At 41.0% G+C, this 27,519-nt stretch overlaps 1 protein-coding gene across 3 annotated transcripts in view; it reads left to right on the top strand.

Annotated features, from left to right (window-relative positions):
* Positions 1-27,519, top strand: part of LOC137371212 (F-BAR and double SH3 domains protein 2-like) — a 262,204-nt gene that overhangs the window by 138,064 nt on the left and 96,621 nt on the right. For all 3 annotated transcript variants that reach the window (XM_068033385.1, XM_068033386.1, XM_068033388.1), the window contains exons 9-10: positions 22,635-22,757; positions 26,865-26,960. In XM_068033385.1, the coding sequence (XP_067889486.1) occupies positions 22,635-22,757; positions 26,865-26,960 (219 nt within the window). The remainder of the gene's footprint in view (positions 1-22,634; positions 22,758-26,864; positions 26,961-27,519) is intronic.

Raw genomic sequence — 27,519 nt, 5'->3', positions numbered from 1 at the left:
AATCAGCAGGAGGTTTCCTTGCCCATGTTTGACCTAATGCCATTTGACTTCATGGGGTCTGGAGTCAATGTTGAGGACACCCAGGGCCACTCCCTCCTGACTGTACACCACTGTGCTGCCACCTCTGGTGGGTGTATCCTGTCCAACCCAGAGATTGTGAAAGAGAATTCTGGGACATTGGTTGTAAGGTATGATTTGATGATTATGACTGTATCTGGTTGTTGCTTGACTAGTCTGTGGAACAGCTCTCCCAATTTTGGCGCAGGTCCCCAGGTGTTAGTGAGGACTTTATAGTGTTGTTTCCAGTGCCTCGGTCAATGCCGTGTGATCTGTCTGGTTTCATTCTTTTTTCTGAGGGAAGTTAAGCATCAACTACATAGTTGTGGGTCTGGAATCACATGAAGATGGCAGATTTCCTTCCCTAAAGGACATTTGTGAACCAGATGGGTTGTTAAGTCAATCTGGTGGTTTCATGAACTAGCTTTTTTTTTTATGGCAGATTTATTAATTAATTGAATTTAAATTCTCCCAGCTGCTGGCTTGGGATTTGAACTTGTGTGCCCAGAGCATTAGTCTGAGCCTCGGGATTACTAATCTGTAACATTACTACAATACTACTGTTCCTGGAGTACCATAGGCAGATCCTCTTTTTCTGTGAGATGTGGATCCTTCCCATTGTTGCAGGAAGATGCTGTCCTCTTGAATAGTTGGGCAGCTAAGTTGGATAACTCCTGAAATTAGAAGCGCGGGCATCGTGATGCAAGATTATTTTGCATCCATTCAAAGTGATGCAGGTAGCACATAGCACGCAGACTTTGTGCTGCCTGCTAATTACAATGACTGTAGCATGCAGCCCAGCAATGAACATGCTGCTGAGTGGCTGCATGCCTCAGCAGGGGACCCAAGTTTGTGTGAGGCTAGCACTGCTTAAGCCAGCCTGAAGTACTTAAAGCAAGCCTGCACCTCTTAAAGGAGAGGTATTTTCTGGCTGCAGTTGGGACTGGAACTGGGTAAAGAACAGTGAAAGACAGGGAGGAAGCTACAGAAATGGTGCAACAGGCCAGAGAGGGTGCCCTAGGGTTCTCTCATGCCATGCTAGAGGCCCTGGTGCAGGAGGAGAGAGGTTCTCTTACCTCACGGGGCCCGGAGGCCCTCCACACCAATACTTAAAAGGTAGTGGGAGCAGGTAGCCGTAGAGTTCAATGTCAACGCGGTCTAGCCCTGAGGACCTACTTGCAGTGCCAAACGATGTTCAATGATCTCATACAATTTGTCAGTCAGTGACAGGATCTGGCATTGAGGATGCAATCAACTACGGCATTAGCCTCACACACTGTTACATTCACCATGCCCGCTTTGCTCGCCTGCCAACGAACACTATTAACCACAATTCAAACCTCTCATTCATATGCTTCACCTCACCATCACACACTTAGCATTGTTGGAAGCTGCACACACTGCCAGCTATTCAACTGTGGCAGGCATATCACTCAAACATAGTGCAGCACACTCACTGACACACTTCTGTCTCTTTTGCAAGATAAGGTGGCCCATAATAGATGCAAATGCACTTAACCAGGGTGGGTGGCACAGGCGTAGCTACATATGTTCACCTCCATGGAGGAGACAGTGCTGGGAACAATTGGAGCGGCATTCGTTGAGGCTATGGCCAGAATGTGGCTAAAGCCAACCTGCCTCATGCATCTTCTCAAATTTCACTTTATCCTCATCCAGAGTCTGTTGTGGTGTACAAGTTGCAGATGGTGTAGCCATGCACCACTTGCTTTCCCCCACTTCTCTCACCACAACCCTACCCTTGTGCCTTTGTGTTCAGTGACCTGAGAATTACTGCCAGGCTAGCCAGTGGTGCAGGATGCTGAAGACCGACAGGGAGATCAGACTGAGAAGGAGGACACACTGTCACTTGATCTGACACTTGAAGCCAGCAGCTCAGATATTGGCACTGTGCAAACTTTAGAGGGAAGCGTAGAGGTGGGATCTGCACATGGTTAGTCACTGGGCGTGAGTGGGCTGCCTGGGCCGGGGGAAAGGATAGCATGGGTGCTAATTCCCTGGAGGGTGCAAAGGACTGGATTAAGGACTTCGATGGGCCGGCATGTAGAAAAAGGCTGATGGGCATGCACACAGAAATGCTTGTGCATTGGCAGGCCAGAGAACCTGCTGTCACTGTCAAGGAGCATGAAGGAGTCCGGCTTCAACTTGGCACAGGGCTTTGCGCAGAGCTTGGTACCCATCCTTTCCAGTGTGGAAGTGGTGACTACCTGAGAATTCTTATGAACAAAATCGTCATTTCAGTGTCTGTTTCTGCTTTCATTGCAGCATAAGCAGAAATCACTCAATGTCTAAATACTGCAGTGGAAGCTTGGACTGAGGTCGTGAGATCCATGTTTATTGCCATGCAAGCCCAGATCGGTGCCTTGCAGGTTCAGACTGCTGCCTTCGTGGACCTGGATACCAGTGCTCATCGGGGCTTTCAGAGTTTACAGTAGTCCAGCAGTCTGTCCTCCAGCAGATTGCTTGGACAACAGAGGCCCCTGGGCTAGCACTCGGCTAGGCAAAGGCATTAAAGGAATGTACACGGTTGATTAGTATTGTATGTATTGGATGTTTTTTTTATTCATTCATGGGATGTGGGTCTCGCTGGCCAGGCCAGCATTTATTGCCCATCCCTAATTACCCTTGAGCAGGTGGTGGTGAGCTGCCTTCTTGAACCGCTGCAGTCCATGTGGGGTAGGTACACCCACAGTGCTGTTAGGAAGGGAGTTCCAGGATTTTGACTTAGCGACAGTGAAGGAACGGCGATATATTTCCTGGTCAGGTTGGTATGGAATGGTTTCTTTGTGGTGGCTTTTCTTTCAGGACTGTGGCCAAGAGGACGCTAACAGAATGATAGTAAAGTGTGGATCTGTTGAACAATGGAGATCTGCGCCTCATAGCCAGGTTGTGGAGGAGGCAACAGATTACCATGAATTGGAATATCTGCTCCAGCGTGTACTGGAAGGCTTCTCCAGAGTCGTCAAGGCAGCGGAACTGTTGCTTCAGCGTCCCAGTCATCTGCTCGATGATGTTCCTCATGGGAGCATGGCTCTCATGTGAGTGATGGCCTCGTGTGGTTGGGTGTGGAGGGAGTCACCAGCCGGGTGTAGAGTGGATAGCTTTTGACCTTGAGCAGCTACCCTCTGGCTCGACGTGGTAATTGAAAGGTTGCTGGAGCAATGGACTGGTGCAACATGAATGTATCATGACTATTGTCATGATAGTGAGCATTCCACCAGCATTGTTTGCTGGAGGTAGTCATACACCAGTTGCATATTGTGTGAGTGGTAACCTTTACGGTGTCAGTACATCTCACCATAGAGATATGGTGCCTGCAAAGCCATGTGTGTACAATCGATGCTGCCCTGCACTATGGGGAAACCTGCTACCCTCGCAAAGCCCCATGTGTACTCCTGCTTTTTTCTGTTCACAAAGAAGACAATGAAGTCCCCTCTCCTGGCATACAGAGCTTCTGTCACCTTCCAGATGCGGTGATGGATGGTGAGCTGCAAGATGCTAGCTGTTGCCTTTTCCAATCTTGAAGGATTCGATCAGAAAAATGTTCAGGGCCACAGTCACCCAGAGGCCACTGGCAGCGTTACTCGTGCCCTGCTCTGAGGCTGCAGGTTGGGTTCCAAGAGGTAGCCCAGTTCCGTGACGATCTCCTTGGTGAATTGCAGATGCCAAACTCACTGCTCCTGCCTTAAGTGGAGTGAGGAGAAGTGCTCCCAGAAGATTCTATATGGATATGGCCTCCTGCTGAAAGCCCTTCTCCCCCTCCTCCTCCCTTTGTGAGCAGCTTGTCCTCTTTGCTGCCTCTGCTGCTTCTCCCACTGATGCTGCAACCAAAGGGGTCTGCTACTATAATCCCCGTGACTCAGAACAAGTGGTGTGCCCAGAGCCCTTGCAACAGCAACCAAAGCCATCCCACGTGCAGCATCACTCCCTCTAGCCTTTACCGACTATTATGAACTGCTTTAAACATGCAGTACTTCCACAAACTCAACAGAAAGTAATAAGCAACTATCTTGCAATTTGTTGTTGATCCCTTTAAATGGCATTTGGTGATGCTGCTGAATGCATGCTCAACTCTGCAAGTTTGGGAGGGTTTAAACTATAGCAGCGAGTTCGAAAATGGCAAATCATCATTTGACACTGACTTATTTCATAATTTGCTCACTCTGCATACTTCCAGCGCGCGCACCTAACACCATACTAATGCCTCCATCAATATGGGATTCGTCACAAGCCAAGCTGGAAGTTGACGGAAACAGCACGGACGCTATTTTTCTACAAAACCGGCACCCGTAGTGCTGAAACTACCAGCTCTACGGAGCTGAATTTAGAAGCCTTGATGCCTTGTTGGCGTTGTCGTTACCTTTCTCCTGGGCAGAGCAGTGGCCTGCCTTAAACTATCTCAGCATACGCGATGAAGCATGTTTCTAGTAGGACTTTCTGCATACTTTTACAATGCAGTTTTAGAAAGGGAAAAATCAGAACTTTTTTCTTTTTATGCGAATCCAAAATAGCAGAACTATTGAAGAAAGACTGTATTTATATAATCTTATCTCGTTGGGTAATATACTTATGTGTACTCTAGTTCCTGACCCCTCAGGTTAGCATAAATAGCTCTATTTCTGCAATCAAAGTGGAAAAGTGCCATATTCTCCAGCAAGTACCTGATCATTGTCAACAGAATATTCTTCGTTCTCCTTTTTATACCCAAGGATATACATTTTTACCTCGTTTAGCCCTGCATACTGCTTCAGGCACGAGCATGTATGCCTTTTAAACATTGCAAACAAAAATCACTTGAATTTAGTAGATTTAGCATCTCAATGTGTAATCTATACAACAATAATCAAGGTTACCCTGCAGTAACCAGAAAAGTATCTCCAGCAATAGCTCTGTTTGAGTGTCCCCTTCTATATCACTAGGGAGCTTATATCATACTGAAGGATAATGCTGCAGGAAAATTGCCATTGTCCAAAAAATATAAGTTCAAGTGAGTTTCCGGTTTGTTCAGTTTAAAAAAAAAAAAAAAATGGTGGGCCGATGGGTGGTGAATTTGGGGAAGTGGGGAAGGGGTATGTTGGGTGGGTAGCATCTTCTCTTAACCAACCATTAAATAGGTTGTGATGTAGCCTGGTGGAGGAAAGCTTACTGTAATTTTTCTTCCCCCTTCTTTGGACCTCTATTTTCAACTTTTCACAGAAATGTAATAGGAATTAAAAACTCAATAAAGAGAACTTCCAAGGCTCTGGTAAGTTTGTCCACTACCATGTCATGGTTACCTGATGTCTGAGGACAGATTTGGAGATTGCGGTGACATGTTCATGCATTGAGCTGCTATTGTATAGTGGTGTTGACTCAAACTACTTGTTTTGAATCATACTGTTGAGATGTTAACTTCTGAGATACCTGATTTCATATAGAGTGGAGGAGGTGTTTTAAAACTCTAGAGTACCAAATTTATTCAAAAATTGCCTCCTTTCAGTTTCCATCTTTTCTTTGTAAAAACATGACCATCTGTCCCTTCATGTACTTGGTTTCTAGTTCTGATAACCCTGGTTCATTTCCACACACTGATTTTTGCTATTCTAAGTTATAATTGTTTAGCTTTTACAATCTTGTTCTGAAGCTTTGCATATTTCCAGTTAACTTTGTCCTTGGACTCCCAAAGAATTCTGAAGATATTCCAACATAGTAGGGAGAGATTTAGCCGATTATAATAAAAGCAAAATACTGCGGATGCTGGAAATCTGAAATAAAAACAAGAAATGCTGCACATACTCAGCAGGTCTGGCAGCATCTGTGGAGAGAGAAGCAGAGTTAACGTTTCAGGTCAGTGACCCTTCTTCAGAACACCGATTATGCCTGTCCCAGCGCTAGCTGTACTTCAAATCTATCTAGTCTATTTCCATTTCTCCGCACTTTTCCTGCACTGATGAATATTTTTCTTTTCTTTGGTCAACATCCATGACATTTATGAAATGGATTCAATGTAGATGGATAAATAGCAGGGCTTGGTTGTAAATGGCAAAGGCTTGTGTTATTGTGAGTGGTTTAGGAAGAAAAATGCCTATGGGACACTCTTCTGAAAAATTGTTTGTCACCTTTGTTGTCATGATGTTACATGCAAGTGATGCATTGATGTGTTTCAGCCTGAGTTGTTATCACATCATGTTTGTACAAAATTTTAAAAAATTGCTATATACTTTGTCATGAAAATAGTTTCCCCCCTTCCAACTTCATCTTAAAGTAGTAACTGAAGATTTTGGATAGTGTGATGTTACTGAACTGCTTTCAGGCTGGTGCAGAGGTTCTACAGTCTATTTCTAGCTTCTTTGAGTAAAAAGTGCCTTGTAAAATAGATGTTATGTTGGCAAATAGATTTTTTTTTAAAGTTTTCCTTTAAGAGGATAATCACGTACTGCCATCAGAACTTACCAATCTGCCAGTACATTAGCAAGTTTTATATCTGTTTTCTCAGTGCTTTTGGAGTTTGTTTTCTTCCGGTTTGGGTGTTTATTTTTAGAGGGTTTTTTCTGTCAATTTTTATTATTCCAAAATTTACATTAATATTTATAAAATTTTAACTTGTAAATGTATTAAATGTATTCACTTTTATTAGTTAGAGTGGCGAACCACCTACATCTCATAAAATGGGTCCTTGTAATGAATCAAAGTATACGGTTTGTGTTACCTTGGGCATTCTTGCACTGTTTTTCCCACTTTATCTTTGAAAATAATTTAGAAATTCAAGTGCACAAATCTTATTCATCTTCACCTCACTTGTCAATATGATTACATAGAGCTTCATATTTCTATCCTGTTCCTTTGAGCAAAGATTTTATGAAGGGATGCTACACTGAGCAACATGCCACTGTTTCAACGAAGAAGTACCATCAATTTCATATCAGAATTAGGATGGCACTTGAATTCATTCCTGTTCAATGACAAACTACAATATATTTTCACAACAATCATAAGATAATTATGGATGAGGGAAGTTATTCTGTCTTAGTTCATCCATCCAGAAATGCACGAAGGTTTCCCATACTCTGCGGTATCTACATCTCGTAATAGAGCCTCTCTGTCTCCACCTCCATTCCAACAACTGTTACTTACTATTTGCCTGTGTACCCTAGTGCCTAAAAATATAAGACTTTGAGTTAATCAATGAAAGAACATATGAGAGACAATGGAGACATATAGAGGGGAGGAGGGACAGAACGTGAAACAATTTTTTAAAAAAGTGATGGGACACTACAGTAAGAAAAGTGCGACAGCCACACTGAGGAATGACACTAAAAGAATTGCAGAGTGGAAAAGAAGCAGTTAGTTGCAGGAAAATAATTTTTTTTTGTTCACGATACACTGTTAGATGGTAACGTGGTCCTATCATTATGAAATAGCATGGGAGGTCTGGTATATTGAATTTTTTTTGAGTTGCATTTTGTATATTCTATCAAGTAACTAGGTTATTCAAGTCTTAATAGTTTATTTTGAAACATGAAAACAACACTGTTCAGCCACCTGCTGTATGCACAGTGATTGAGGTTTGCTGATTCAGGAAAGATATATTTTCATTGAATGAAAATTCTAAATATAGAACTTATTAATTGACCGCTTGTGCAAATATCGTTTGAACAAGAAAATGTTTTTAAGCCCGTCCAGCTCATTTGCTCCACAAATTTAGTACAGTCAACTCTGTCAAGTACTGTTATCATTTGATTAATTATCTAGAGAGGCTCTGCACAAATTCTCCCTGCCACCTCTTTTTCCCTCCCACCCATCAAATAAGGATACCCAGTGGCTCAGTGAGTTTATCCAGTGATTAACAGCACTACAGCCTAGAAAGATTCTATGTTCAGTCTCTGATCAATGCTAAGTTGCTTACTTACGGCCAGGCTACTGGTAGCAGTACTACAGTTGGCCTCTGTACCCCTGCGCTAGGAAGGAAAAAAACTGGCCAGCATCCCTACTCCTGATTGTTAGCCAGAAACTCCTACCGCAAAGTCAGGCGGGGACAGGAAAGCTCTGGAATGTGATGCCCACTACAATGAAGTAGCCTGCCAGCAGTCAATTTTTATACTCTTGCTTAGTGGCGTCCTGAAGCAGGTGTCTGCAGGTGGCCTTGAACAAAGAGTCAACATGTACACATTAGGAGGAGTGAAAACTAGCAAGAGAAAATGGCAAATCAAGCTAAATTACACCAGACTTGTGAAACCTTGCATCCTCCATTATACTTCAACAATTCATGGCCTACCTTTGCGTGATTTTTCCGTGGTTTCCTTCCTTTCCTAACACTTTCACTCTAAGCTGAGGAGTTCTCACTGCATTTGGTTTTTTGTAGGTCTGCTTGCCCTTTTTAATCTCCAATCCAGTTCCAAGCTGGAATTCATCAATGCAAATGTACAAAGTCCCAGTTTTGATCCCTGGTGTATAATGAGCTAGATGGTCTCCTGTTCAGAACAGTTCATAAGCAACCCAAATCGTGCAGCAATGGGATACAACAAGTAGCTTTTATGTCCACAGTTTCAGGAAGACTCAGCCAGGGCCTCTTGTCTTAATGGCTGCCCAGTGATTGATGCTGTGCATATTGGGTGTGTTGACAATAAAAGGGAAATCTGATTGGGAAGTACTTTATTAAGCTGGTATACTCATGTTTGCCCTTGACACATATTGTAATATTGGGACACCAAAGTAAAAACTGAACTTCACATCTTTAGGTGACAAATCATAAAAGCTGTTCATGACGATTATTGTCTTTATTATCATGTTCCTACTTATTCCATATCCACTACTATAAGATGCCATTTAAAATACATCTATATTTATAGAAACGAATTTGCTACTATTTCCTCCTGTTTAACAAAAGTAGAACATCAATACCAGCTCACACATCATGCCACAAAAAAATCAGCACGTGATTGTTATGGAATTAGGTGATCTGGGCATAGCATTGTATTGTACGCACATGTGATCAGTTTTGTACAGAATACCAGTGAGGTGGTGATAAAACAAATACTGAAATGTATTTTTAATTTCCAGCTATGAGCTGGGCATTTAACGTACATCAGCTGCAAAATCTAATCTCAATTAGTAGAGATTTGTTCTTTTAACATTTTGACCTTGTGACTAGGCTTTTCCATTTGCACTTTGTAGCCTGCAGTTTTCCTGTTCATTAAACTAAATGTAGGAAAGTAGAAGGTTGGCGGCAGTGCAAGTGGAAAACCCTGGCCTGTAAGTCAATTATAATTGTTCTGACCTAATGTGTAAAAGTAATACTGTCAAATAGTCAATATGTTGCAAATGACTTAGTCTGGTACCAGTCATAACATTATTGAATGGTTATGGTCATCTAATTGAGTATTTTGTAATTCTGCATTCATTTTCCTGTAATTATATTTGGTGCGAAGGTGTCTAAACTTTCATTAACACTTTGATTTCTAATTAATACATGATGAAAATTAATTAGTTACAGCCCACATTCACAAATCAAAACTAAAAATGAGCTTCAAACTGGCGAAATAAGTCTTTTGAAAGGGAAAAATACATATAATCGGGTTACAGATTATCAATAAGCTATTTTCAATACTGCTTCTAAAAATAGTATATGATGCAAGACTGCAGAGTTGACCAGCAAAGAGTTGTTTGTCGGTGGGGATTAGCAGAAATCTCTAGGCTATTGCTGCCGAACAATTGACACTTGGCCAATTAATGCGAGCCATTCAAAACAATTCATACTCAACCCGCAGTAGTGCGGTGTTCAACAGTGACCTCTGTTGCATTGAGTAGCAACAGCACTAATATACTCTGCCTGTGTAATATGTGGAGATCAGCATTTTTTATTCAAGTAGCTCAAATCATGTATAGGGTGTGAGCACTCATTTTTTCTTAAAATGGCAGTATCTCTTTTCCTCATTTTGAGACTACATTGGGCACTATTCATACTAAAACATGTTATAATTGCACACTAACCCTTTCAAATTTCCTTCTGCTGTATTTGCACTGGGCCAAATATATTCATCCAAAAATGTTGCAAGAAGTCTTTTACTTTATATTTTATTTTGTTTCAGAGACTGCCATATAAATAGACTGTGTTTAGGAAATACAACAACTTGCATTTGTATTGCACCTTTCACTAATGAAAATGTCTCGAGGCATTTCACAGAAGTGTAATCAGACAAAAATGGACACTAAGCCAAAGGAGGAGATTTTAGGAAGGGTGACCAAAAGCTTGGTAAAAGTGATAGAGTGAAGAGGTTCAGGGAGACAACTCCAGAGCCCAGGACATAGACATTTGAAGGTACGGTTGTCAATAATGGTATGAAGGGAATGAAGATGCACAAGAGGCCAGCATCAAAGAGTTCTTTAGTTGCAGGGTTGGAGAAGTTTACAGAGATCAGGAGGGGCATGTTCGTGAAGGGATTTAACAACAAGAAAGGAATTTTAATTTTGAAGTTTTGGGGAATCAGAAGCCAATGTAGATCAGCCCTTGCCCACCATGTATGATGCAACAGAACCATCGCAGCTTGTACCAAATACAAAATGGCATGCAGCATTTGGCTTCCAAATTCTTTCACTCTGTGTGCTGCAGTAATGGTTGTAGCCGTTTTTGATTTGCTCAATCTGGCATTCTCGCTTGTCTACTTGAAACTGCTTCTCTCAAAACTGCACCGAAGCTCTCCCCCATCTACCAGTCAGCGAGGTGCACCTTGTGTCAATCACTGAAATGCACGATGTTGACAACATGCCCAGCAATCAGCAAGGTGAGCCTTGTGTCAATCACTAAAACGCGCAAAGTTCGCAACATGGCTGATTTCACAGAGGACCCAAGATTTTACGGTCTGCGACGCATTTTTCATGGCAATGAATTTGGTAGGGTCCTACAAATAGGACGTCAGAATTGTAAACAGGCCGGTTTAACCTGAAATGGAGGCTGAGAAGGGGGATTGAATCACTGTTGTGGTAAAGAAATTATGGGAGGATGCTGAAGACAATGGCTTAAGCCTTCCCAGTGTTTAAGTGGAGGAAATTGTGGCTTATTCAAGACTTGGATGACACATAGCTAATGGAGGGATTGAGAGATGGTAGAGCTAGGTATAGTTTGCATACATGAGCTAGCTGACCTCATATCTTCGGATGATGTCGCCAAGGGGCAGCATGTAGTTGAGGCAGAAAGTGCTACAGATAGCTCTTTGGGTGACATTCAGAGAGACCTGTGTCAATTATTCATCATCTGCATTCAGACTGAAGTCATTGCGTCACAGCTATTAAGAAAACTTGGTCGATATCATAAGTTTCCACATCATTGTTCCATTGGCTACAATAGAATATTGGTAGTTGATCAAGTGCTATCATCCATGACTATATGGTCAAGAAGAATTGGGTGCTTGATTAGAAACTTCCTTTTTTCCCTACTTTGTCCCCTTTTGATTCCAGCAATGAGGATGATACTTTAGAAAGCCTAGAGGAGTGTAGAAAGTGCAGAGGTGAAGTAAAAAAGGAAATTAGAAAAGCAAAGAGAGGACATGAAAAATTATTGGCAGGCAAAATCAAGGAAAACCCAAAGATGTTTTATCAGTACATTAAAAGCAAGAGGATAACTAAGGAAAGGGTAGGGCCTATCAGAGATGTATAAGGGAACTTGCGCGTGGATTTACAAGGGAACTTATGCGTGGATGCAGAAGATGTGGGCAGGGTTTTTAATGAGTTTTTTGTCTGTCTTCACAAAGGAGAGGGTTGATGTAGACATTGTAGCTAAAGAGGAGGAGTATGAAATATTAGATACAATGAGCATAGTGACAGAGGAAGTACTGTATACTTGATATACTTGAATGTATGTGATATACTTGAACATATTAGCATTGAAAGAGAGGAAGTATTAGCTGTTTTAGCAGGCTTAAAAGTGGATAAATCCGCAGGCCCAGCTGAGATATATCCCAGGCTGTTATGTGAGGCAATGGAGGAGATAGCAGGGGCTCTACACAAATTTTCAAATCCTCTCTGGCCACAGGAGGATTAGAGGACAGAATGTGGTACCATTATTCAAGAAGGATAGCAGGAATAAACCAGGTACTTACAGGCCGGTGAGTCTAACATCAGTCGTAGGGAAACTATTGGAAAAAATTCTGAGGGACAGGATTAATCTCCACTTGGAGAGGCAGGGATAGTCAGCATGGCTTTGTCAGGGGGAGATCACGTCTAACTAACTTGATTGAATTTTTCGAGGCGGTGACTAGATGTGTAGATGAGGGTAAAGTAGTTGATGTAGTCTACGTGGACTTCAGTAGGGCTTTTGATAAGGTCCCTCATGGGAGATTGGTTAAAAAGGTAAGAGCCCATTGGATCCAGGGCAATTTAGCAAATTGGATCCAAAATTAGCTTAGTGGCAGGAGGCGGAGGGTGATGGTCGAGGGTTGTTTTTGCAAGTGGAAGCCTATGACCAGTGGTGTACCACAAGGATCGACGCTGGGACTCTTGCTGTTTGTAGTGTACATTAATGATTTAGACGTGAATATAGGAGGTATGATCTGTAAGTTCACAGAAGACATGAAAATTGGTGGTGTCGTAAATAGTGAGGAGGAAAGCCTTCGAATACAGGACGATATAGATGGGCTGGTAGGATGGGCGGAGCTGTAGCAAATGGAATTTAATCCTGAGAAGTGCGAGGTGATGCATTTTGGGAGGACTAACCAGGCAAGGGAATATATAATGGATGGTAGGACCCTAGGAAGTACAGAGGGACCTTGGTGTACTTGTCCATAGTTCACTGAAGGCAGCAGCACAGGTAGATAAGGTGGTTAGGAAAGCATATGGGATACTTGCCTTTATTAGCTGAGGCATAGAATATAAGAGCAAGGAGGTTATGATGGAGCTGTATAAAATGCTAGTTAGGCCACAGCTGGAGTACTGTGTACGGTTCTGGGCACCACACTATAGTAAGGATTGTTGATTGTCCTGGAGAGGGTGCAGGGGAGATTCACCAGGATGTTGCCTTGGCTGGAGCATTTCAACTATGAAGAGAGACTGTAAAGGTTAGGGTTGTTTTCCTTAGAGCAGAGAAGGCTGAGAGGAGATATGATTGAGGTATACAAAATTATGAGGGGCATTGATAGGTTAGATAGGAAGAAACTTTTTCCCTTAGCGGAGGGGTCAATAACCAGGGGGCATAGATTTAAGGTAAGGGGCAGGAGGTTTAGATGGGATTTGAGGAAAAGAAATTTCACTCCGAGGTAATTGGAATCTGGAACGCACTGCCTGAAGAGGTGGTAGAGGCAGGAACCCTCACAACATTTAAGAAGTATTTAGCTGAGCACTTGAAACACAATAGTATACAAGGCTACGGGCCAAGTGCTAGAAAATGGGATTAGAATAGTAGGTGCTTGGTGGACAGCACAGACACGATGGGCCGAAGGGCCTGATTCTGTGCTGTATAACTCTACGACCTCGCTTTCATCCTCACAGGTTGAGACCACCTCACATGTGTTTGACAATTGCAAAGTCTGAGGCACCTCCACTACTGTCTGCTTGGTCCCTTCACCTACCTACCTCACGGTCACATCCTCCTGTCCCACACTTCAGACCAAAACAGATGACCTTGTTCTAAGAGGTATCACCGTCCTCCGGAACAAAGTGTCTGGGTATTTCTCCCCTCCCTTATGTTGTGCAGTGTTTGCAGTTCAGTCTCCAGATCAATAATCCTGATCCGCAATTCCTCTAGCTGCTTATACTTCTTGCAGACGTGTTTGTCCTGGATCGCCTTGACATCCAGGAGCTCCCACATGCCACAGCTGCAACATAACCCCTGTCCTGCCATTGTTACTTATGCTATTAGTTAATTTACTTTAATTACTTTGCTGCTTCACAAACCACTGACCACCTCCAGGCGCGTATCCATTGTCTCTCGAGATAAGGAGGCCAAAGAAGAGAAGACTTTGTTAATTAACTTAGAATAATTCCTCCATATCATAACATTTACTGTGCTTATTAAATGCTAGTACCACCTTCAACTAAAGTTATACTTTTCTTGATTACACAGATATGTAGACCTTCCTACTGATAATAGACCTTACCAATGCTAATAAAGCTTGCCAATTCAAATAAACCTTTACTACTATTAGTAAACCTTAGGAATACTGATAAACCCTAATAATACTTAATACAGCTTATGTATTAAGTTGTCCGAATTTGAGCGAATACCCTCCCTGCTGGTGTCTCTCTATCTCACTCTGTATGATAAATTATCAAATCCAGTTTAGTTTTTAGTTTCTATACTAATGAATTGATCATTAGTTGCTGGTATACTCACCCCGGACAGCTTTCTGTTTCCCTGATGTCACTTTTTGATTTTCTTTTTTCCCCTGCTCCGCTCCTGCTCTCTCCAGCCTCCGATTTCTTAGTGTGCTTTTTAAATCTCTCCTCCCGCCATGTTTTCTCTCTCTCTCCAGCCTCCGATTTCTTGGTACGCTTTTTAAATCTCTGCTCCTGCCGTTCTCTTGCTCTCGCTCTCGTTCTCTCAGAGTTAAAGTATTTGGTAAGAGAAGCACAAGTGACATGAGGAAAACGTTTTCACGCAACGATGGTTAAGGTCTGGAATGCACTGCTTGACTGTGTGGTGGAGGCAGGTTCAATTGAATCATTCAAGAAGGAATTAGATTGTTATATGAAAAGAGAGAATGTGCAGGCATCCGGGGAGAAGGCGGGGGAATGGAACTGAGTGAACTGCTCTTTCAGAGAGCTGGTGTGGACACGATGAGCCGAATGGCCTCCTTCTGCACTGTAACAATTTTGTGGTCTCTAAAATGTTGAAAGGCATAATTTATATCAATGTAGACATGAAATTTGTTTCTTCTGGTTATCTATAAATTAAACATATGGCATAATTTCTTATCAGCATAAGCGTACTTTTGAGTCCATTTTTGTCATGCTTTTTATGTTGATGTTTGTAATGGGAAAGATCTGTTGCAATTTAGTAACATTTTAAAGTAGCAAAAAGGCATGTCAACTTTTTGACAATGGAAGAAATCTATCCTCCTGTCAACGTTAGTAGCAGGTCTCCTGCACTGTGGCACGAGTCATCCAGGCATGTGTCCATTTTCTTTTCTCTGTACTACCATTTACAACAGTTTTCATATTTTCAAATTCTGCTATCATTACAGTGCTCCATGAGTATATAGTAGCCTGCTGATGGATCAAGTGGACTTAGCTTGGCCAAATAGTAATTCACATTTTGTTTTGATGTTCTAAGGGCTACATTAAACTCTTCCACAGTCTGTAGACAGTGGTTTGAGAGCAGAAGCTGTTTTGGTGTCTCTTTCAAGATACTTTGTATGTTTGCGTGTATCGGAAAACCTCTACTTCACTTTAAGTTTCGGGTTTAATGTGTCTCCCTTTCATATTTATATGGCGGAATTAACTTCTCTTCACCACTATGTGCTAAGGAAATGAAAGTTCCGTTCAGGAATGAATTTGTATCAACTAGTAGGCCTTTGTGTGGGTGAGGGGAATATGTAGTCTTTTTGGAAGTTTATAGATTTTTGTTAAATAATTGGCAGACCTTTAATGTATGGCTTGCAAAGGCATGATATAAAGACAAGACCCCTCCCCAAATATTTAGGGAAAAGAACCTAGTTCATGAATGGAAACAATCTGGTAATAAATGGAGCTGGAATGGTTACCCTGCTAACGCACAATGCAACTAGATGAAATGAACATCAAACATAGCTCAAGCTACCAGTCAGACCTCTAAGCCTAGGATAAATGGAAATGTACATGAAATGGTACAAAACTAGTTGAAAGGAACAAATTATAATCCTACGTATTTATGGATGTATAAATATATGGTCTCATGTGCTTCTCTTGATTCTAAATTATTAACCTGAGCAATAACTGCTGCACTTCATCTACAAGCCTCACAAGCTAAGCATATTGAATAGGTGATGCTGCTGCTGTTCATGGTGCAAAGATTTGAGCCATTTCAGTTTCACTCATTTCCTCGTGCTTCAATAGCTGCTCAACTGCTCCAGAGGCAGATCCATTAAGGAGTCATTGGATTGAATATAGATAATACTGCTGGGGCAGACTCAAATAGTGATGATGTCCAAATCTTCTTCTGTTCAGATGTTGCTGCATTGATGTCAGCATTCTAAGGAGCCTCTAGCAAACAATTTATCATCCCATCAGCTGTCAACAACCTGCCTAACTTATTGAATAACATACCCTCCACCTAATTCATCATCTATCTCCCTGGTAATCTGCTCATATTAAGCCAGCATCTGGAGATGGACTGCAAACTGTTTAGATAGTGCACATAACACAGCTGGTATGCAGTGCAGACAGCTGTTCCCAAGGATCTCTGAATGATAGTCCCTGTTTCTAATGTTGGGCTGCTCCTCCTCATTTTGCTCATGTTTTCAGGCAAGGTATGGTAGTGATTCCCTATTTCCCAATCAGTTTTTTAATGCTTCAAGGTGGTGCTGGGCTTAAGCTGCAACAAAATAATTCCCTTAAAATTGGTCAAAATAATGAACCGTACAATGTTTACACAAAATGTAATTGTTATATCTATGCCACAGGTGGTGACACAAAGTGACAAATCATGCCGTCCAGGTTTAGGAAATATGCACACAAATGACTGCTTTTGTTCACTGAGAAGGGGCTGTGAAAATCAAGCTGCACTTGGACACACCTTGGCTCAATTGGTAGAATAGTCGTATGAGTCAGAAGGTTTTGGGGTCAAGTCCACCCCAGAGAATGGAGCACATATTCCAGGCTCAAGAAGAGCAGGTAGATCTCCCAATGTCCAGGCCAAAATTTATCCTTCAACCAACATCACTAAACCAGATTATCTGGTCATTTATTTCATTGCTGTTAGTCAGACCTTGTGCGCACAATTTGGCTACTACATTTCCCTACATTATAGCAGTAGCTATAATTCAAAAGTACTTCAATGATTGTAAAGCACTATGGGACATCCTGAAGTTGTGAAAGGTTCTATATAAATGAAAGCTGTTTCTTTCTCTCACTACATTTAGATTTGTGCATATTTTTGCGACTTTGGATGCATCTGCTTGAATCTCATCCAATGACATGTGAATGCTGTACACCCACAATGTTTAAAGGACCACAAAACAGCTCTCTGACAAAAAGGATATTAACCATAAGATTAAAAATAAGTAATATTACCACAGTACTATTGAATTAGAGACATTACTTCTTTATATAAACTTTCAATATGTCTGTACATTAAAACTTCTAGCTTTATTATATAACAAAAAGTGGTAATACTGGTATTAAAATAGATGATTTGTGACATTGCTGCACCTGAACCATCTACACTAAGATGTGTTAGAATGACAATTAAGCAGTTTTATTTCAAATTTGTCTTCCATTTTGCATGGGAAGTGCCTTCTCTCTGCTCTGTGCCTTCCTGTACAGTCTCTATTTAAAGGAGCACTTAGAGGACCATAGATGTATGTTTAATATGAAAAAATGCTAACATCTTCCCTGTTGGCATATTTTATCATAACTATGCAAGCTATTCAGTCTGCAGAAATATCACAGTATTGGAACTTTCAAAATTGGTTCATCTAACTGGTATAGGTCCTTGAAATTATTTGATGAAATGCTCAAGTTTCAACAATTGAAATCAGGGAACAAAGCACAAATAAATATAAAATTATCTTTTGACTGTTTAAGTTAGATGTCTTGACGGTTTGATCCTCTAACAGAATACCTGTTGACATTCTGTATGATCTTACAACATTCTGCAACAGAACTGAAAGATTGGCCAGTACCTTAACTGTTTCCATAAGAAACATCAGAGCAGAATGAATCAGTGAAAGTAGGAAAGTGAGTAGTTCGCAATGCAAAGTTTTTTTGGCAATATTGAAAGATTACAGATAGGTAGCAACTGCATTTGTGATGAGAATTTAAAATGTGTAGAAGGTTAGAAACATTAGGACTTCATTTCTGCTGTTTATGGGAGGAACTACCTTCATATAGCAAGTTGACATATGATTACAATTCTAAGTGCTTACCTCATGGTTCAATGACTATCTGCACCACCTGATAATGTACTGAGCCATTAGGATGCTCCAAACTTCATCCCTGTCAAATTAACTGGTCTAAACACAGTTGTGGTTAGGTTGCTAAAATTGTCATCCATTGGCTAGGGAGGGACAAATCAGTTGATTCAATCAGAGCTAATTGTTATTTTTGGGAAAGGAAGTCAACTAATGGCTGTCGAAACAGCAACTGATTTTTCATGGGATGAGCACATCACTGGCAAGGCCAGCATTTATTGCCCATCCCTAGTTGCCCTTGAGAAAGTGTTGAGCTGCTGCCTTGAATCTGTGTGAAGTAGGTTACCATTAACATCTCAACTTGTAAGAAACAAAGCAGCTTTCGTGTAACGGATGTTAGTCAGAGGCTGTTGAATTCATGGCCATATGTATTTACTTGGCTGCCCATTGAAACCCCAATACCATGACAGTGCTGTAAAGAAAAGTAAAATGTTTTGATGCCTCCATAAATGCTGGGATTCACATAAAGAAGTGGTTTTTGCTGGGTGGTTATCATCATCAAATATAAATATTGCTCCAAAGCTGCAGTGTGCTCGCTTTTCCAGCTATTTCTATCGACCAGGGATGTGTTTATCTGACTGTTAGTCCAAGTGCAACCTCCCCAGGAAGTTCCAGACTGTGCATGCGCAGTTGTTTAGTCTGTTGCTTCAGTGCTGTGAAACTCGCCCTGCCACATAAACCGTATGGCTTCTGCAGTGCCCGCAGCCAAGGAATATGTTACTGAACCACTTTATGCTGCTAGTGTATAAATGCAGTTTGGATTTCTCTGTCCACTTTATTTGAAATGGGGCAAAGCCGTACTACCAATATGTGTTTTTAAAGTAACTTGTCTACAGATAACACCCAACTGACCTCCCATAAAAGCATTTCAGTATTTCAAGTGTTTTTGCTGCTTCGTACTGTCTGGAAGAATTTAACATTGGATCTAAATTGGGTTGATGGTGAGTACGGGATTACCATGAGACAAAACAAAAGCAGGAAATGTCAGTTGTTAGACCACAAAACCCGGAAAGGGAAGCTCATAGAGTCATGATCTGTTTTCAAACAGTGTTGAGTCAGATTGAGAATAGCTAAAAGCTACATCACTGTAATCAGATGAATAGTGGCATTCATTTAAATTGCCATCATTTTTTTGTTGTATTTGCAGAATTGAAATGTGTATTCCTCTGGTATAATTTTCTGTTGATCTTTCTCTTTTTGCTCTATTCAGCAGAAAACATTGTACATGGGGGAAGGGTGCATAGACACTTACACTGCAAGGAGAATTCAGAAACTATTGTGGATGTCTTGAATTCTTCTGCATAATTCAAGCTTAACTTTATAAAAGAAAAACACCTTGTTCTGACAGCTCTTTGCAGGCGTGATCATCACAACTATTTGTTTTCTAATTAGCTTGGTGGGAGGAAATATAATAGAATTGTTATAGATGTCACCTGTGTCTGCAGTAAATATGCAATAGAATTTTTGTAATGTGTATAATTTTTCATAGCAACGTATGAAAAGAAAAACAATAAAAATTCATGAATGCTCACTCTGTTTTGTGGGTAGGGCAACTTTGTGCACCACCCTCTTCAATCACAAATAATGCTAACTCTTGAGGGAAACAACAAAAAAGGACTAAAAACCTGGTAATGTCTGGGAAATCCCTTCCCAACGCCCCATGGCTTTGGAACAAGCTCCAGGAGAATATGATTCCGTGTGACATATCAAAACTAAACTAGAAACATAGGACTGCAAAGAACCAGAAAAAGCATTTAGTATCCATCAGCTCAGTCCCAAAGGTTACAGACTTCACTCATCTTTCATATAAATAGCTCTGTCAGCAAAGAACTATCTGTTGCCCTCTTGAAAATTATAACATCCTCCACTTCTACTGCCTGCCTGGCTAGCAATTCCAAATATTTGCCATAATCTACATGAAGTTATATCTTAATTGTCTATTTACCTTTTCTTGCCTCAGTTTCTTTGTCCTAGAGCTTGCTAATAAAGGGAAAGAAAAAGAACTGCTTGTGTTAATACATCACCTCAGGATGTTCCAAAGCACTTTACAGCTAATGGAGGAGTACTTCTGAAGCATAGTTATTGTTGTAATGTGGGAAACATGACAGCCAGTTTGCATACAGCATGGACTCACAAACTGATCTCTCTTGCTTTCTCTTTCAATCTCTACCTAGCAGATTTTCATGATGCTTATATCTCCATTAAAGCAAATACTTTCTATATATCACCTGCTGCAAGATGCATCTGCACAGACAGAAACTCATTAGTAGTACAAGCATGACATACTAAATAATTCACCAACACTGGTTTTAAAATAAAATGACATTGGGACAAGATATACGCTTTTAAAATGAATGGCCCAGATTTCGCAGTCAGTGGTGAAGTGAACGGCACTTGCCACTGACCTCGAAGAAAGTTGCCCACAAAGATCTAGTAAGCATTGTGGTACAGCTTTCAACCTTCCCAACATTAACTTCATTCTGGTGCTATCTGCAGGGGATCTCTGGTATCCAGAAACAGTGATGTAATTGAGCAGGCTAAGCAGCCAATCACATTGAAAGAGTTCTCAGACAGCAAACCAGGAAGTAACAAGCAGGTTTTATCATTCACTTTTTATAATTTTTCAGAAAGTGAAATAAAGATTGGGACATGCACATGGGATTGAAGTAGAGGCTGAGATATTATGAGCTTTAAAAATATTTTTATTATATTAAAAATCTATGGAATGAAGAAATTTGACAATCTACACATCAAATTAGTTTTCCGAGGTCAAAGAGATTGTTCAGTTATGATGACTTAGTACGCTGTTAAAATTCCAGTTACACCTCATTCAACAAGGCATAAACTTTGACCAGGGTTTTTACAAGTGAATAGCATGTAAAAAGTGGAAGTTCATATCAATTCGGTGATTTCTAATTATTTCCATCTGCAAAGACTTCAACGGTACACCCTGCAAAGGTGCGGAAAAGCAGTGACAGCAGTTTCCGAGTTTAACTGCTCATGTATGGACAACAGAAGTTGTCGGTTTCGCATTGTAATGTCAGCGACACTAACAGTTCACCATCATAGCAACGCAGAATCCAGGCCAGTGTCATTCGTCTGCATCACGAAAGGCACCATTTGTAATTGACAAAAACATGAAACATAGATGATCCCCATCTGATTTTTTTGACTAAAGCATTGTTAATAACTTCAAACTACCAATTTATCAAATTGTCAAATATGTATTGGAAAGAATGATATCAATACTTTGTACAGGCTTGTTTCACTTAATAGCAGATTTACTTGCTTTTTTTCTGTCCTTTGAAATGTCACAATTTTTCTATATATCTTTTTTTTTTAAATGTAAATTTTCAGCAGAACTTGTAGACCTGCATTTAAGACACATTCTAGTACTTAATTGGCCCTGTTAGCTGATGCACATTGACTGGACCTCAAAACCTATATTTTTTTTCCCCTTTTCTAACTTTGTCAACATACCCCTGTGCATTGTGTGCATATGCTTTGTTTGCCATTCAAGTGCTTATAATTCTACAATTCTAGACATGAAAATCCATGTGCCATTTGTAGTACCTCCACTTTATTGGTCGAGGTCTCTTAATTTAAATGCTACTCAGTATTTGCCTCATAACTTGGTATTTTCAGTGAGTTTTACATGCCAGCGTACTTGTGAACCATTGCAAATCCAGATTTGTTGGACTGGTATTTTAACTCTAAAACCAAAAAACAAGCTTCAAAGAGGGAAGATGCACAAACATTTAGATCTAACTACTTGATGCATAACTGGTGAATGTGAAGAATGGGATGCCCAGGCATGTGAGAAGGCTTTCTCTTGGCATTGGATGGATTGGGGTTGTCCAGAGGAGTTAGTCTTCTTTAGTCCTTGACTCTGTGTTTCTCCCTTTAACATTCTTGTCTACTTCTTGCATTGCCTAAAAAATTCTTTGAATCCCTGTCATTGCTATTTATAATCCAGCTCTGTTGTCAGTAAGAATTTAGTATTTTGGGATTTGATTAAAGCTAATGGGAAAAATACTGAATTGACTTGTTTACCAAAGTGCCTAGATTACTTTATGAAGTTGGATAATGTCTCCATGCTATCAAAAGGAGGCATAGCAGCCAAGTGGGAAAATATCTCAAAGCAGAGTCTGAATAAGCACACATTGGCTAAATCTGGATTTCAAAACATTCATTTAAAAAGTGTTGATCTTGAGTAAACAAGTATAGCTCTGAGACATAGCTGCTACTAATTAGCAACTTTTATCAAACCAGTAATCAGTTTCTTCCACCATCTCCCCTCCACTGAAATAAATTGATATGGTGCTTTAAACCAGGGAGGAAATGCAACTCACAGGTTTGAAGCAACTTTTGGATCCATATGGAAATAAATGGTTCATTAAAGTTTCTTTATAGGTTTCCTCATATAAGTTTGTGTCTCTTTAGAATGGTGTTAAGATAGTTGCTTTTTTTATACTCCTACAGGCTCTGGATGGGGATTTCTATGACCATTTTAAAGAATATTTGATGGTGTTCAACAGAACAGAACTTGAGGCCTGTCAGTCTGTACAGCATACGTTCCAGTTGCTAGTAGAAGCTTCCAGCAAGGTGAGTATTTAGCGTTGCAAGGATGAATTTACAGTGATCATTGGAAATCTGTCCAATTAATTACTTGACACACTGTTCGAAACAATGCTGGGATTCAGGAACTTCATCTATGATTAAATTCTTGAACTGCATGTATTGAATGATCTGAATCTGCCAGCAGTTTTAAACATAAAAGTGAGCTAAGACTGCTTTCGTTTTGTACCAAAGTTTCTGTCAATAGTATTGGAAAGGAAGTGCGGCGCAGTGGTTAGCACCGCAGCCTCACAGCTCCAGCGACCCGGGTTCAATTCCGGGTACTGCCTGTGTGGAGTTTGCAAGTTCTCCCTGTGTCTGCGTGGGTTTCCTCCGGGTGCTCCGGTTTCCTTCCACATGCCAAAGACTTGCAGGTTGATAGGTAAATTGGCCATTATAAATTGCCCCTAGTGTAGGTAGGTGGTCGGGAAATATAGGGACAGGTGGGGATGTGGTAGGAATATGGGATTAGTGTAGGATTAGTATAATGGTCTTCACAGACTCTGTGGGCTGAAGGGCCTGTTTCAGTGCTGTATCTCTAAAATAAAAAAAATAAAAACTAAGAAGCACTTATAGGGACATTTCAAAGCCATTAGTCGTTGAGAAAGACAGGTGGGTGTGGTTGTAAGGACAAACATTTGTGCCTTGGAATCAACGAAGGAGAATGGATGATCGTTATCCCATCTCGGAAATTCACAAACTTAGCTTTGGTATTATACATAGAGAAGGCTGGGGGGGTGGGTGAGGGGAGGTCATCCTGGGCTATTGTGTACTTCCTGGTGGTTGATTGTGGGACATCATAGGCCTGGAAGTAGATAACTAAGCAGTCCTTTTTATATCCCAGGTTCTAAGCAGTGTTGGAAAGGTTGCATTTATTGTCGATCCTAATCAAAGTGATCAGTTCTACAACTGATTGGCTTTTTAGGCTAACTCAGAGGACATTGAGTCAGCCATGTAGTGAGAGATTGGAGTCATGTGTTGGCCAGATCATGTAACATGACCGGTTCCCATCCCTGAAGGATATTAATGAGCCAGTTGGATTTTTTAATGACACTCTGGCAGCTTTAATAGAATTTGTTTCTGGTGCTAGCCAACAAATTAAATTTTTAATTTGTTTCAACAACTTGCCATGGTGGTAGTTGAACTTGTTGGGCAGTGATTACAGTACTGGACACATCACAATAGTATTGCTTGATGTGAGACTGAAGAGAACAGGTGGGGACAAAACTAAAGCAACTTGCTGAACCAAGAAAAAAAAGTGTGCAAGAGTCTTGTGGTTGATTTTAATGTGGATCACTTATAAAAGGATACAAGGGATAATTGGGAAGCATAATGTTTCATTTGTGTGATACTTTTATGTGTTCAATAGTGATAAAGTCAATTTAATTATTTTTGTTTTTCATGGTAATTGAAGACTTGAAACTGCATCAGAAATTTCCAATTAACTTGTGACAATAGGCAATCTTATGGTTTTGAAGGTTTATTTTCTCCAAATTTATTGCTGTAAAGTTCCAGTGCTTCTTGTTAAAACTGTTGTTCACCATAGGATGTGATTTAACAGATGGCTTCGATTACAGTTCAATAACAATTTGAAGTCAAAAGTCTCAATGTTCAACTGCTGATTTTCTCATTCTTTTGATTATGTTGCAATGTAACCATTTCACAGACCTCTAGTTTTCTAACACTTTCTAACACTTAGAATCTAAAATTCTTCAACTCAGCCTTGCCTAGCAATCAGTAATGGCCTTGAAAGCAATTTGTCCAAATTTGCTTTACCTTCGTGTGGAGCCTAACTGTTTTAATTCCTTAATTAATGAAAAATTTCTTCATACAGCAATAAACTTGAAAGGATATGGCGAACAACTGGTTTAGCCATCCATTGCTGTACCACAAAAAGCATTATCAGGTCCTGCTCTCGTCTGCTAAAGCTCCTCACTATTCCAGGATCATCCTGGAATGCAAAGATAACTCCCAGCTTCTATTCTCGACTGCAAACTGTTGTCTTAAACCCCATCTCCCCTGTCTCCTCCACTATCACCTCCAACAACAAGTGAGGAGCTCATGGACTTCTTTGGATGGTCTTGATCTTAGTGACAGTCAGCTACCTCTGCCACATCCTTCCACTAGCCCACCAGGCCAAATCTTCTCAAGTTCCTTGTTGCCCTAGCCCCGAACATGCATCTTTCTCTTTCTCCATTATCTCCGCTCATGCTCTCTCTGAGCTCATCTTGTACATGAGACCCACCTCCTGTTCCCTAAACCCTATTCCCACTAAACTGCTGCCCACTTAACTTCCCCTGCTGGTCCCCATGTTACTGACATCAAGTTCTATCGCTTCAGGTGTTCCCCTCTCCTTTAAATCTGCTGTCATCACTCTGTCCTTAAAAAAAAACAGCCCTTGACCCCACCGTTCTTGCAAACTATTGCCCCATCTCCAACCTTCCTTTCCTCTCAAGTCCTTGAACATGTCACCTCCCAAATCCATGTCCATCTTTCCTGGAATTCCCTGTTTGGATTCCTCCAATCAGGTCTCCGCCCCACCACAGTATCGAAACAGCTCTTATCAAAGTCACAAATAACATCCTATGTGACTGAGACAAAAGTAAACTATCCCTCCTCATTCTTCTTGACATGTCTGCAGTGTTTGACAGAGTTGACCACACCATCCTCCTCCAAAGCCTCTCCAGTGTCATCCAGCTGGGTGCGAGCTCTCACCTGGTTCCATTTTTATCTATCTAATCGTAGCCAGAGTACCACTTGCAATACCTTCTCTTCCCACTCCCGCACAGTTACCTCTGGTGTCAGCTAAGGATAGATCTACCCTTGGCCCCCTCCTATTTCTCATCTGCATGCTGCCCCTTGGCAACATCATCTGAAAGCACAGCGTTAGTTTTCACATGTATGCTGATACCCAGCTCTACCTCGCCACCACCTTTCTCAACTGCTCCACTGTTTCTAAATGATCAGACTGCTTATCCAACATCCAATACTGGATGAGCAGAAATTTCCTCCAATTAAATAGACTGAAGCCATTTTTGGTCCACTCTCCAAACTCCTTTCCCTTGCCATCAACTCCATCCCTCTCCCTGGAAGTTGTCTGAGGCTGAACCAGTCTGTTCGCAATCTTGGTCTCATATTTGACCCCAAATGAGCTTCCGATCACATATTTGCACCATCACTAAGTCCACCTTTCCACTATTTTCACCTCCGTAACATCGCCTGACTTTGCCCCTGTCAGCTCTTCTGCTGCTGGATCCTCATTTATGCCTTTGTTACCTCTAGATTTGACTATTACAGCGCACTCCTGGCTGGTCTCCCACATTCTGCCCTCCGTAAACTTGAGGTCATCCAAAATTCTGCTGCCTGTCTTGACTCACACAATGTGCCTTTCCCCTATAGCCGTTGTCTGTGCTCGCTGACTCTCATTGACTCCTCGTTATCTTTGTTTTCACATCCCTCCATGGCTTTGCCCCTCCCTGTCTCTGTAATTTCTTCCAGCTCCAGAACCCTCCGAGATATCTGCACTCATCTAATTCTAGCCTCTTGAGCACCCAGATTTTAATGAAGCACCATTTGCCTTCCAACTCTGGAATTGCCTCTCCTAAACCTCTCCACCTTTCTACCTCACTTTCCTCCTTTAAGACTCTCCTTAAAACTTAACTCTTTGATCAAGCTTTTGGTCCTTTGACCTCATATCTGCTTATGTGACTTGATATCTCTTTTTTTTTAAGCACCTTGGGATGTTTTATTACATTAAAGGTGCTATATGAATATAAGTTGTTGTAAATCTTGGTTAATATGTGTTGGGTTGAATTTTTGAGGGAAAGTATAAATATGCTCACAAGCAGAGATAAAATGCATTTATGTGCAAGTTTTGGCTGCAGTAAATTATGATGTACACCATACATTTGTGTACCATGCTTTCAGCATACATGTAGTTCTAATTTAGAGTTACCGAATCATATAATTTAATTGGACCATTGTTTCTGTACAGAAGGTGCTGCTTATATGTTTTTTTTAAAATGATGTGGCATTGATAGCTAAACTCTCCTGATCTATTGATAATACTACTTTGTGGCCTTAAATCGTTTTTAGGGATTGCGAGATTACAATCTGCAGCTTTTTCTCCAAGAAAATCCATTATTCCAAAAACCTCAGTCATTCCAGTTCCAGCCTAGCGACAATGACATGGTAAGAGGCAAATTTATTCACTATTATGTATTTATATATAATAGCAGAAAGATAAGCTGGTAAAAATATGCCCCATGTCCTCCCTATTTCAAAGTGTTTACAGTTCCCAAATTATTCCCCACATAGTCATGTACAGCACAGAAGGAGGCCATTTGGCCCATTGCGTTCATGCTGGCTATCAGCAGAGCAATCCAGTCAGTCCCACTCCCCCACTCAATCCCCATAACCCTGCAAGTGGCTATCCAGTTTCCTTTTGAAATCATTGTCTCCGCTTCCATCACCTTGTGAGCAGCGAGTTCCAGGTCATTACCGCCCACTGCGTAAAAAGTTCTTCGCATTCCCCCTCCATTTCTTGCCCAGAACTGTCAATCTGTGTCCCCTAGTCCATGTACTATTAGTTAATGGGAACCGTTTTTCCTTGTCTAACTTATCTAAGCCTGTCATAATCTTGTACATCTCTATTAAATCTCCCCTCAAGCTCCTTTGCTCTAAGGAGAGCAACCTCAGCTTTTCCAATCTAACCTTGTAATTAAAATCCCCCATACCTTGAACCATTCTA

The sequence above is a fragment of the Heterodontus francisci genome, chromosome 6 (genome assembly GCF_036365525.1).
Source record: "Heterodontus francisci isolate sHetFra1 chromosome 6, sHetFra1.hap1, whole genome shotgun sequence".
In the NCBI taxonomy this organism is placed as follows: Eukaryota; Metazoa; Chordata; class Chondrichthyes; order Heterodontiformes; family Heterodontidae; genus Heterodontus; species Heterodontus francisci.
Note: the sequence above shows the minus strand (reverse complement) of the source record. Positions and strands in the feature narration are given on the sequence as shown.